Source organism: Rhododendron vialii, chromosome 3a, assembly GCF_030253575.1.
Source record: "Rhododendron vialii isolate Sample 1 chromosome 3a, ASM3025357v1".
NCBI lineage: Eukaryota > Viridiplantae > Streptophyta > Magnoliopsida > Ericales > Ericaceae > Rhododendron > Rhododendron vialii.
The window spans coordinates 4,924,219-4,936,528 of NC_080559.1; the positions used below are offsets into that span (position 1 = coordinate 4,924,219).

Below are 12,310 nucleotides of genomic sequence, written 5' to 3' on the forward strand. Positions count from 1 at the left end.
TGTACTGAGGTACAAATCTTTGAACACCACGTTAACATAGGTGGTTTTGTTCCGGTGATTTGTTCTCATCTTTTTTTTCAGTGGTGATTAAGGTTCGAGTCCTACTGAGAGTATATTTGGGATTTCAGAATTATGAATAGCATCAACCTCCGTTCATATTAACATCGTGATAACCCTATTGACGTATATCGTTTGGCAAACAAAAAAAAAGGTAAAAATCTTCCACTAAATAAAAGTGGAAATGTAATACTAATACTATAAATGGCCAAAGTTTTTTTTTTTTTTTTAAAAAGATAAATGGCTAAAGTGAGAAAAGCTTTAATCGCTTGTATTCCTCTTAAATATTCCAGCATTTCTTTTCAACAAGTACGATTTTGTTTTTGTTTTTTATCCTCGGGGCGATTTTGTTAACTCACACATAAAAGGCATGTGGACATTACCGACTTTTTTTTTAGGTCCATATTAGTATATATATCGGATGAGCAGATTCATTCAACTTGCAGAGCTTAGATTTTTCTTAGACAAAAACCAATTCAATTTGGATATCGGTAAGTGATTGATCAAATATTCACTTATTCTTAAAAAAATTTAAACTAAAATTTTGAACCGAAACAAGTGTTATTCGATCAACTTAAAACTTACCATTATCAAATTGAGCTAATTTTTTTTACAAGCTTATCTAGAGAACGAAACTCCATAAAATTAACAGCTCTAATCATCGAAGTAGAGTTCACCCACTTTTCAGGTGAAAGAATTTTTTGTTTCCACTCTTTTCAATTATTTGTGATGAACTCTGCTGCAACTAAAAAATGCTCGTACATCAGTCTTGAAGGACTCACCCGCGAAGTAATTCATAGCCCATCTTAATTCAGAATTTCACGAACCTTAATATAATCACAATAAAATACTTAAAAAAAATGAAAGCAGCTTAAAGAAAAACATTACTTCTAATAAAAAAGATGCGTACAAAAAAAACTTGATAATCATATCTTTAGCTTAAAGGTATTACTAAACATTACTATCCTCGTATTTTTAGAGAAAAAAGTAGTCATTAAACTTTCATACTATCCGTTTAAAAAAAAAACTTCTCATACTAATGGTGTGGAATGTGGATAGTCATAATATAAGAGTATAAAAAGTTTGGAGTCCCCGAAACTCGATACTAGTAAAATTTAAGAGCCCAATGCGGTCACATCCTCGACGTATGCTCAAAGACAAGTCACATCCCATATCCACGTTCTTTTTTCCAATCACCTATCCCACATCCACCCTCATTTCCAGGTTTTTAGGCCATCCTATGTGGCCAACTTTTCCAAACAGCAAAACCAACATATGAAGGCCCATTTTGACACAATCCAGTGGGTACCAAACAGGGAAAGCGCATTCTAGGCCATTGCCCATCGGGAACTGAGTTCTACCCCAGTTTAATACAGGCCATTGCCCATTGGGAACTGTTGAGTTCTACCCCAGTTTTCCATGGTCCAATCCCCTCCTATTTTGAGCCTTGGTGGGTCTTTTTTGGAATCCCAAATTCTTTTACAAGAATCGTTGATTTCTAGAACTCGTCGAAAAGAACATTTATGTCAAAAAACAGTTTGATCGGGGCATCATCTGGTGTTGTGTCTGTTGTTTGAATGATTGTATTTGTGCGGGAAATAAAGGACAGTTGAAGGTTCAAATAAAATTTGGCTTTCCAATTAGTTTATAAAGTAAATATTGTCTAATGAAGCTAATTTTTGGCATGAATGTTGCTATGGACGACTTCTACTCAATGAACGATTCCAATCGTTTCTTTTGATGTGGGGCAGACTCACAAACCCTCAAAATTGGAGGGGACTGCGGTGGAACTCAGTCGGCGCACTGGAGGAGGGGATTCAAAATACTTCATCTTCCATCTCAATTCTGAGCCAGAAAGTATCTGGGGTATTGGTCGAAATCACTTCAGTAATTTTAACCCTTGACCTAGGCCATTTCCATGTGCCATTGGAAATAATAGAGTTCACCTTTAGCATTAAGGGACCTATTAAAACTTGGAACCTTGATATGCCCTAGGTTTTCCTGTTTGAGTTTTTCTTTTTCGGAAGAGTAAGAAATTCATTAACAACGATGAAGTTACAACCCATTATTTGAGTTGTTCTACATCGTGACAATTGAAAGCATTCCGGAAACTAAAGCTATGGACTAGATTCACAACACAACTGGATCTACATTCTGAATTTCATTTTTTCTAGAGATAACTTCATATTATTTCTAAATATATGGACTTATTGTTATCGGTTTTTGTTTTTATGGAAGGACATATGGAGAAATTTAAAAACACATTCGTTTTCGCAATGTTAAAAAATGTTCAAGAATTTTTGAAATTTCTGCATCATTTTTCCTTAATTTTTTTTTCATAACGTGAAACGACGCCAAACACGTTTCACATTTTTTTTTTTGAGAATAAAGAAGAACTTCATAGATAAAAAGTCATTACATCCCATAGTTTCACATTTGTTCTACTTCGGTTGTATCCAAGGACTTCTTTTCCAGGTGAATTGTATCCGAGGACTTTGCCCCTCACTTTTCCATAGAACTATTTCACATGGATGTTCTTTCTTTTGCTTTCTTTCTTTTTCTTTTTTTTTTTGGGCGAACAAAAACTGACTCATTCAATTGGAGTAATGTAGTGCATCCAGAATCTTGATATGGTTACCACTGGCACTGGACCACCTTAGCTGGTAGCAATGATAAAGTAATGTATATGTATCTTGAAGCTCATGCACATGCATTGAGAAGTAGAACAACTTCCTTTTTTTGAGTTTTGACCACCATATATCTTGGAAAATGGCAACCGGTCCCGCACGGCTTGAATTTTTAAACACCATAAGCTAAACAAGTCGAGTAGCAACTTGTTTAAGTTGATCAGTTTAAAAGCTCAACATGTTTGAAAAGTTTGTTCACGCTAAAGTTATTTATGTATCAAAACAATCACGAACGAACTTGCAACAACGAGCGAAAAACAAGTTCAAATTCTACTTGCTCAATCCATTTATCAGGCCTACGTATGTTACTTCCAGAATTTGAGGGTTAGTAATGGACCACCCTAGCTGGTAGCAAATGCTGAAGTGAAAGGAGTATATACTCTTTAAACGCCTGCACATGCATTGAGTAGTTGAACTTCTTCTGTTTTTGAGCACCATATTTTGTGGGGAAAATGGCCACTGGTCCCCGCCTTTAATCTTTTCTGAGCAGCTATGGGAAACAAAAGAGTAAATAACAAGTACCGAATATCCGATTAACTGTTTCCCGGTTCTGGTTGGAGCTTGCTCACCTTCTCATTGTTTGGCTACCACTACATACCAGAACTATGTTCTATCTGCTTTGCAAAAGGTGATGTTTCGGTCTTGGTGGTATAGGTTTTGGCTCTTTCCTCTGTTTATGTAGTTGATGCAAGAAAAATGGAAACTGAGATCAGGGGGAAAAACAATTGAGTATAAAGAAATTAAGTAGTTGATGTAAGAAAAATGGAAACTGAGATCACAATAAGAAACTTATGGAAAAATCAAGTGTATCTGGGTACACGAGGGATACACACAAGACCGCGAAACTCACTTCCATTCTTAAGATGTTTTGTAACCCTACAAAACATTTTTGTGATCTACCCTCATCTGTACAATCCTCTAAATCTCAATGGCACAAAGCACTTAAAAAGCTATTATTACATGAGGAGAGGGGGTCCAAAAAAGGATTTGAACATAACATACTGACATGGGACTGTGCTGCAAAATGATTTAGGGTTGCTCCTCATGCAGCCTCAAATATAATTTCAACGTGCAGCGATCCTTTGCACAGTTAAGAGGTAACTCGTTGCCTGTTTGGGATGCATCTCAAGTTGGGCAGGCATTTTGTCCCCCAACCGCAAGATTTTAGTTCCGTTGTTTGGGGACACGAAAAATGAGCAGAAGATAAAATTCGTAGAGCTGGTTTTCTTTCAAGCCTTCTGAAACGAACGAGAAGAAACTCCATGAAGAAGTCTGACAAACCCCAGGAAACTAAGTTTGCCATCTACTTGTCTTATCCAGTCTTGGAGAACTACATGAACCGGTACTGACGGGCTAAGTCCAAGTTCCTGGTAGGAAATGGAAAATCATAAGCATATCTGAGTTTAGATCCATATGGAGTAAAAGATGCAGAATTTTGCAGCTTAACACGTGTCCCAAAATCTGGATAATGTATGATAAAATCTACAATTTCTTCTTTGTTGTCTTCTTCGTAGGCCAAAAGTGACTTAAATATACTGCTAATATATGTAAGGTCATAGACTCATAATTGTAACTTGTAGTTTAAAACCAATTTGTTTCTATTCAGTTTAACAGCCACAGATAATTTGATAAGAATCAAAATTTTATAATTATGCTACAAAAGATTTCTCCAGTTGGACACCAGCATTCACCGGTGGATCTTTACTTGCAGTATCTGTGACCAATTTTCTTGCAGTATCTATGACCAATTTTGTGCTTGCATCCTTATGAAAATCTATTTAAGCACAACCTTATACGGACAAATGGACAAAATTTACGGAAAAAAGGACAAAATTTACGGAAAAATTCTGTGCTTTGATAGCGGAATGAGTAAACATATCCATTTGTTTATTGAAAACCACAAAAGAGAGGGAAACAAGAGCATACCGAGGCTAATTCCTCTATCATAATAGGTCTGTTTCCATCCTTTTCAAAAAGCTCGTAAGCACTACGTGCATGTTGCTCCCAGCTTTCCATTCCTTCCAGCTGATGCACACTAATGGCTGCAGCACAAAACTCTTCGAAATCCAATTTTCTATATTGGAGAGTGCTCATCTGCGAGATATACAATATACCATTAATCTCATCATTGAACTCTAAAGAACTAAAGAAATTGGCTCGAGAGACCATTACCATGTGTGCATAATCTAAAACCCGTGAATCCTTCATGGCTTCCGTGAAGTTCTTTGCCACAGCCTGCTAAATTTAAGACTGCTTAGAATAACCACGGAAAAGTAAAATCATATACAAAAAGAGGAGAGGGGGAAGGAGTGCTTGGAGAGCTAACCGTTTTGAAGTTTTGAAGAGAGATATATCCGCTCCTGTTTGGCCCTAAGAGTGTAAACTGTTCTCGAAGATAAGCTAGCTGAGTCACGGTCAGTGATTTAGCAAGGGCCTGTGATTGTGAAGGTGAAATTTCATCAATATTACTTGATTATTCCTAGCGACATGACAAGGAATGAATGCATCCAAATTGTATAGGAAGATTGCATACTGGGCATTGGCACGTAAAGGTAAAAGCACATTTGGATACCTTGACATCCATGTTTTTGTACTTTGTACGTCTATCTATAACTTACCACAACTGATTGGGAGAAAGGTTTGTTTTCTTTGAGTTGCATTGCATTGCATTTACAAACAGTGTTTGTCCTCCCATGCCACTACTTCAGATGCTTTCATGAATCTTCAATTTACTCATGGTAAAAACCGACAATATTACTGGAAATCAGGACTTCTAATCTGTTTTGTGTATGCAGTTACACTTTCTTTCTCTATTAGAGGACCAATATCTCACTATGTAAGTCTTGGTACCATTGAGGAGTGTTGTAGGAAAGCAAATCAAGTAACACTCTCCAAAAGTGTCCACTGAGCAATCAGTCATCATTGCATCTTTGACATGAAGCAATGCTTTTCCTTTTAAGTATCCATGCTTCTTAGGCACCAAGCAATGATTAGTAAATGAATCTCGGAAGAAACATTTTTCCTCGAGATATTACGAAATTCGGGAATTACTCTACTCAGCCAGCCTTAATTCAGCAGAAGAAAGGTGTTTCACCCTTTCTCAGTCATCTTTCCTTCTATTTTGGGCAGGATCTGGGATGCGCCGTTTGTGGTGAAGGTAAAATTTGTCAGACTTGGGGAAAAGAGAGAATATTGACAACAAACAAACATTTTGAAAAAAAAAACGAAAACGAATTCAAGAACCTATCATATTGACTACAGGTTTGGATAATTTAAAGAGCAAAACTATGGTTTTATGACCACAAAATGAGTTGTAGATAGCTTATAGGTGATACGGGAAAGAGCATGTGGGTTTTTTTACTTCCTTAGAGGACAAGCCTATGAATTGAGTGATTTTACTGTTCTCGGTTAAGTGGTTAAACAGCTAGTGGCGTGTCTTTAGCAAAGTTCTCATTAACAAGGAGTTTATCAAAAGTTGAATAGCATACCCCCAAAGCTGCTTTCCTCAGTGAAGATGAACATATGTAAGCTTTAACAAGCTTGTAAATTATCATATCCAAAGGAATCTTGACATCATGATAATTTGCCAGCCATGGATGACCTAAACATGAAATCAGATAGATCACAAACCATAAGAACTGCAGAACATACTCTAACCAAATTGGCAATTAGACAAACAGTAAAAAGTAAGAAAGTTTGACTTTGTAAACGAACCGTGCAGAAGGAGGGAACGGTACAACCTATGTCCTACAATGTGAATCATTTTGGTGCGTGGAACTGAAAGAAGAATGTGGTGTGCCACATAACTCGGTATGGAAGCGTACTCTTGTTGACATTATACACGTATAATTTGAGGTCAAAAACTTTATTTCATCAATTATCCAGTACAATACATCAATTTAGATTTTTCTTTCAAAAGTTACACACATAGTAAAATATCTCTACTTATTACTAACTTCAAACATATAACCATTTCTTTCTATATTTAGCACTCCCAAGACTTTTACCTCCTTAAATTTTGATTTTGATTATCTAAAATTTCCACTCCAAAGAATCCTTCCGAGGAGCAAAATTGGAAAAAATCTGCAATCAGCTAGATAGGTCATTTTGGAACGTATAAGGTTTTGAAATGTAAGTTGCAAAGGGAAAAAAATTGCAAACTGTATTAGCATTATCTGATACAATCAGCTACGGACCACATGGTATTCATTTTTCATCTCTTTACCTAATCATTTCCACACGGCTGTAAAGAAATAAGAAGAGAGCCGTAGAGTAACTTACTAAGAGCCTGGGAAGCTGTCAGCCTCTTCCGATAGTCCTTGTTCAACAATCTCTTTACAAAGTCTACTGCCTCAGAAGACAAAGAAGGCCAAGGGGCTTCATCGAAACTTGGTTCTGCTTTAAGAACAGCTCGAAAGATGCCAGATTCTGAGCGGGCCCAAAAGGGTCGACTTCCACATAGAAGAATATATGCAATCACGCCAATACTCCACATGTCTGCTTCAGGTCCGTATGATCTATGCAGAACTTCAGGAGCTACATAATATGCACTTCCCACGATATCATTCAGCCGTTCGTCTGCAAAGAAATCTTACATAATCAGATCCTAAGCCAAATATTCTAATAGCTGGAAACGATAAGTTTAGGGGAGAGGATTTGACCTGGCTTTACATAATCAGAGAGTCCAAAATCGATGGCCTTTAGTGGGGAATGCTCATCTTTGGAAGTGAAGAGAAAATTCTGAAGCAGGATATAGAAGCTCAAGATCAACAAAAAGAAGAAACGAGACAATTAAAAGTGACATGATTTAAAACAACACACAGGTACAATAGGAACTATTTTGTCCATCCTGTGACTGCTTCTTTCCAATCCATTATTGAATCATCGCTCTGATAGATCTCTTCACCACAGGTAGTGGTAGTTTAATGTAACTAACACCATATACTTGGAATTTACAATTATCAGACCAAAATCTAGATCATGCAATCAAAATAGCCTCACTAATGGAAGACACAAGATCGTATTTAACAAAAAGCAATTAAGGTTAAGCAACAAATGAAAAGTTGAAAACACATGCAAATCCAAAATAATATATATATATATATATATATATATATATATATATATATATATATATATATTGTCACACAGAAGCTTTTCCATCCAAGTCGCAGCAGTTTAATTACGTCGACAATTCACGGCATATGATCAGTGTACAATAGCATGAAAGAGAAATCTCATGCTACTTAAAATATAACATGAACGAATCATAACCCAGGGATGTATATCCAACAGGCTAGTACATTTCACTATCTCACTCAAGTAGCCAAGGAAAAATATTAAATCCTCCATAATTTTGAGGTTTCTGCACTAAAAGAAGCTGACGATAAAAAGAGAGCACAACCAACACCATCCATGCAGCTTAGAAACAACTAACGTGGAGATGCAATTTTTGACAAAGCAAGTACTTGACTAAACAAAAGCGTATATTACAATGTAATAGCTAAAGCAGCACCATAGGAGGGGGTTGAAGTTCAAGTAACGGCTTACGAGATGTCATATTTTCCGGGGCTTTAAGTTTTTTAAATAAGCTAAATAACTGTCCCATAAATGAAAATGTTGGAGTTCATTACCTCAGGCTTGAGGTCACGGTGAACAACCCCTTGGAGATGACAGTAGGAAACCACACTCAATATCTGAACCATGACTTCCTTTGCATCATCTTCAGAGTATTTTCCACCTCTAAAGAAACAAAACATAGTATTTAGTAGGAAAAAGGCTGCAGAATGGGACACAGAGAACCATTAAGAGGAATAAGATAAGAATATTGTACCTAGAAAGGATTCTATCCAATAATTCACCTCCTGTGCATAACCTGGAGAACATAAACATCACATGTTGTAAGCTTCAAAAGTTAATGTTACAATCACCACATCTTAGACAATATAGAAATACAATCGTCCTTACTCAGAAGTGGGGAAATAAACATAAACAAGAGAAAATGCACATGCAACTCATTAGCCGTTCCTCTGTTCCCCGCTTTATCTCACACTACCATCATACACACCCGACACATACGAGAGAGAAGGTCCGGTGAACATTAACAGCTCGGTTCAAAGCATTGACTCAGTAGAAAAAAGCTTGACCCTCACATCTGCTTTTTGGTAAATGCCCGCTCATTTTAGTTCCTCAAATTTACACCCTGTTTGGAAGTTGCGGAAGGGAAGGGAAGGGAAGGGAAAACAGTCTAAGAAGGAAATCGTGAGGAAAGTGCAAGGAAAATATTACTATGCTCAATACTTTGTTTCAATGTTCTAAAAATTGCTAGGTGCCATACGCCAAACAGGCTGAAGAGGTGCCTAGGCCGACTGGCGCCTAGAGAGAAAAGGGTTTTTCCACTTCAAAAAAAAAATATGCTCCCCTCCCCAAAAGTTTGAGTAAGAAATTGCATAAAACTTGGAAGTAATGAATTAAGACTCAAGTAACAACTAAAAAGTAATACTTACTAGTATATACTTTGTTAGCCGATTTTGGGCTTTGATATGTCACGTGTATATCACATATATCCAGTTGTAATAACACTTAACATCATAAACTTTTTACTATTACACATGTAACGCCTTATAAATTAAGAATAAACCCTGCCCTCTAATCGCCGCCAAGCCGATTAGTCGCCGACTAACGTAAAATTGCCTAATTGCCGCCTAGAGCCTAAAATCTAGGCATTGGGGGTCTGCCTAGCACCTAGGCACTGCTTTATTTTGCTATTTTGTCCTCTATTTCTTCTCAAACCAAACAAGGGAAGATGCACTTTCTTAATTTTCCCTTCTCGTCCCTTCTTTTACTCAAGTTCCAAACTAGTACATTCACCCGATGTTGCACATGAGCAATAAAGTTGGAGTCAATATTCCACCAGTCATGAGTCTAACAAATCCAATCAAATTAGGTTAAAGAACACAGTTGCCAAATGTACAACTATAACGTTTTAACTCTGGCATACATAAAAACAAAAGAGAAAGACATAAATGTCTTTCTATAACAAGCATATGCCATGATTTAACTTGTAGGAACCTTTCTAGAATTCCAAAGCAAATAGTTTCAGAAAAAGACCGGTCATTAGTTATAGTCTGTGTACACTTACTCCATCACTATGTAAACATTGCTGTCATCCTCGTAGGCATCGTAGAATTGCACAAGGTTCCTATGCCCTGTTAGAGCCCGTAACATTTTCACTTCTCTTCGCGCATCCTCAATGGCAATTGCTGTAGTCATCTGCAAAAACATTTTCCTTTTGATTAGCATAGAACAAAGGCTTTATTTCCACACCATTCATATAACCAATTGACTCCATATGCTTCAGATACTAATGACAGGAGACAATCTTAAACTTCCTCTTGTAAGAAAAATGGCATGAAATAACGAGCGCTATGACGGCGAATTAACCTATTGTAACATAGTTATGGTATTTAAAAATCAGAATGTTAAAGTCCATGACAAACCGAGCTTATATTCTGTTTACCCAGCAAGGGCAACATTTCATATGCTTCTCTGGCCTTAAACAAATAAACAAGTTCCATTACGACCCCAAGTAAGACCCAAAAAACTGATGATGTAAACAGTTGCAAGAGCATACCCCAGAATAAGCAAGAAATAAACTTAACAAGTACAATAAAAGGTCAAAACAACAATGTGAAACATGATCCAACCCAAGGACTCGTATAATACACAAACAATAGCACTCCAAAATTCTGATCAAATGCTCAGTCATCAGAACTTTCCAGAAACCAACGAGACACTAACCTGCTATAACTGAAAAGTTCTACTAGAAAAGCAGTATAATTCTACTGCTGTTGCATATTTTGGATAGACTAAGTCTTGCCTACAGTCCACATTTGGACTGCATCTAACTGATGGTAACCGTCCCAAAGTGTTATTAATAGTCCAAATTTGTCAATAGTATTTTACCAGTAAGATACTTTAACAAATCTGAATCACTGATTATTGAGATGAATCGCTGAGATTCAACTGCAGAGAAGCCAGGTCCTTTTGGATATATTTCACCGCATAAATTGGAATTTATCTTTGGAGATCTCATACTAGAAAAAATCAAGGAATATCAAACCTTCGATTTCGGAATAACCTTCACAGCTACATCCTGTCCCTTAAGGCTCCCTTTCTTTGCCTTTGCAGAACAAGTATAACCAAAATGCCCGCGCCCAACCTCTTCCTCCATCTCATAATGGGTCAAGAATTGCTTTGAAAACCCGAAATTCTTGTCCAAACCCAACTCAATCTCACTTCCTTCTGGTATGGAGGCCTCATTGGGCTTGACTGAACCATGCCTACGGGCGAGCAACGCCCGGATATGCTTCGCGGGAGAAGGGGGAGGGAATGGGCGCTTAAAAATCCGGAGAGGGGTAGAACTCACACTGGAATTAGCAGGTGAGTTCTTGAATAAACTGGGCAAGGGACTTGGGCTGTAAAAGGGAAATTTTGATGATGATTTCCCAGTTTGGGAGTTGAAAGCTGGCTCATTTTCGCCCAGAACTATTGGGTTTTCAGATTTCTCAATGGGTTTTCCATGACAAAGTCCCATGGAATCAGAAGAACAGAATTAGAATTAAGGAGGAGAGAAAAAGTAAAAAGTCAGGAAATTTAAAGATCAGCAGTGGGAAAATGTTGAACAAGAAATGCACCTCAAATCCAGCTGAAACCTAGTGGAGGGAGAGGAATGAGAAATCCAAAATCTTGAAATGAAAACCCCATAAAAGTACAAGATTGGAGCATTTCAGCTTGATCAAGAAAAACCCAAGAAAGATTAGCAGAGAATTCACCAGAAAAGTGCACAAACTCAAAGAAAACTTACAAAGGCTGAAAATTTAAAGAACCCAACAACCAAAACAAAAAATGAAAGAGGAATTGAAGAAAGCAATTGAGCTTTCTGATCAAACAAACAATGCCAGATTGGTAAAGCCCATAACAAGTGTTGGAATTCAGCAGAAGAGGAAGGGAAAGAAATAGGAGAGAAGAAGGAAGAACAACAAGAAACCCCGATACGATTTTCAACCAAGAAGGTAAAGAAATGGGAAGTTGAGTAAAGTAAAGAGCATAAAAGTGATGGAAACCAAAAAAAGAAAAAAGAAAAAAAAAAAAAAGAGATGCCTTAGCAGAGGCAGCAAGAAAAGAAAAAGAAAGAGTGGGAAAGGAAAGAATCCAAGCCTCCCTCCCTGCTTTTTCAAGCTTTTTCTCTGGGTGGTTTTTGTGTGCACTATTTGCTACTACTCCTTGTTTACTCCTTTCGAACCCCACAACGTCTACCACGAAAAAAATGAATAATAAATTAAGAAATATCTTATTTTTGTGTATTTAAAAAAAGTAATTTTTAAACTTTTTTTTGCATCAAATTCAAAATTTTAATTAGTTTATAAATTGCTGTTAAAGTTATTTAACCTTTTTTTACCAAATTAAAGCCCTTCTTTTAATCGGTGTACAACTTTTGTTAAGAATTATAAACAAAAGTACTTTATTTTCTCTCCAAATTTTATACCACTTCTTTTCGTAGTATA

At 36.8% G+C, this 12,310-nt stretch overlaps 1 protein-coding gene across 3 annotated transcripts; it reads right to left on the reverse strand.

The window, feature by feature from the left end:
• Positions 1-3,498: 3,498 nt before the first annotated feature.
• Positions 3,499-11,965, reverse strand: LOC131318862 (CDPK-related kinase 1-like). Of its 3 annotated transcripts, none has more exons than XM_058348876.1 (11): positions 10,867-11,965; positions 9,886-10,016; positions 8,578-8,619; positions 8,378-8,486; positions 7,406-7,484; positions 7,026-7,322; positions 6,233-6,345; positions 5,071-5,178; positions 4,917-4,979; positions 4,671-4,838; positions 3,499-4,111 (listed from the first exon to the last, which is right to left on the reverse strand). In XM_058348876.1, exons 1-11 carry the CDS (start codon positions 11,338-11,340, stop codon positions 3,974-3,976), a joined length of 1,722 nt encoding a protein of 573 aa, XP_058204859.1. In that variant the 5' UTR covers positions 11,341-11,965; the 3' UTR covers positions 3,499-3,973. The 3 variants fall into 3 exon arrangements, with proteins under 3 accessions (XP_058204859.1, XP_058204860.1, XP_058204861.1); XM_058348877.1 differs by having other exon boundaries at positions 5,071-5,148; positions 10,867-11,953; XM_058348878.1 differs by lacking the exon at positions 5,071-5,178 and having other exon boundaries at positions 10,867-11,955.
• Positions 11,966-12,310: the final 345 nt, after the last annotated feature.

Coding starts and splice junctions, on each gene's coding strand:
- LOC131318862 (XM_058348876.1), bottom strand. CDS start 11,340: ATGGGACTTTGTCATGGAAAACCCATTGAGAAATCTGAAAACCCAATA. Junction 7,323..7,405: donor CTCTGATTATGTAAAGCCAG/GTCAAATCCTCT, acceptor ATTTCTTTGCAG/ACGAACGGCTGAATGATATC. Junction 4,980..5,070: donor CTCTTCAAAACTTCAAAACG/GTTAGCTCTCCA, acceptor TAAATTTAGCAG/GCTGTGGCAAAGAACTTCAC.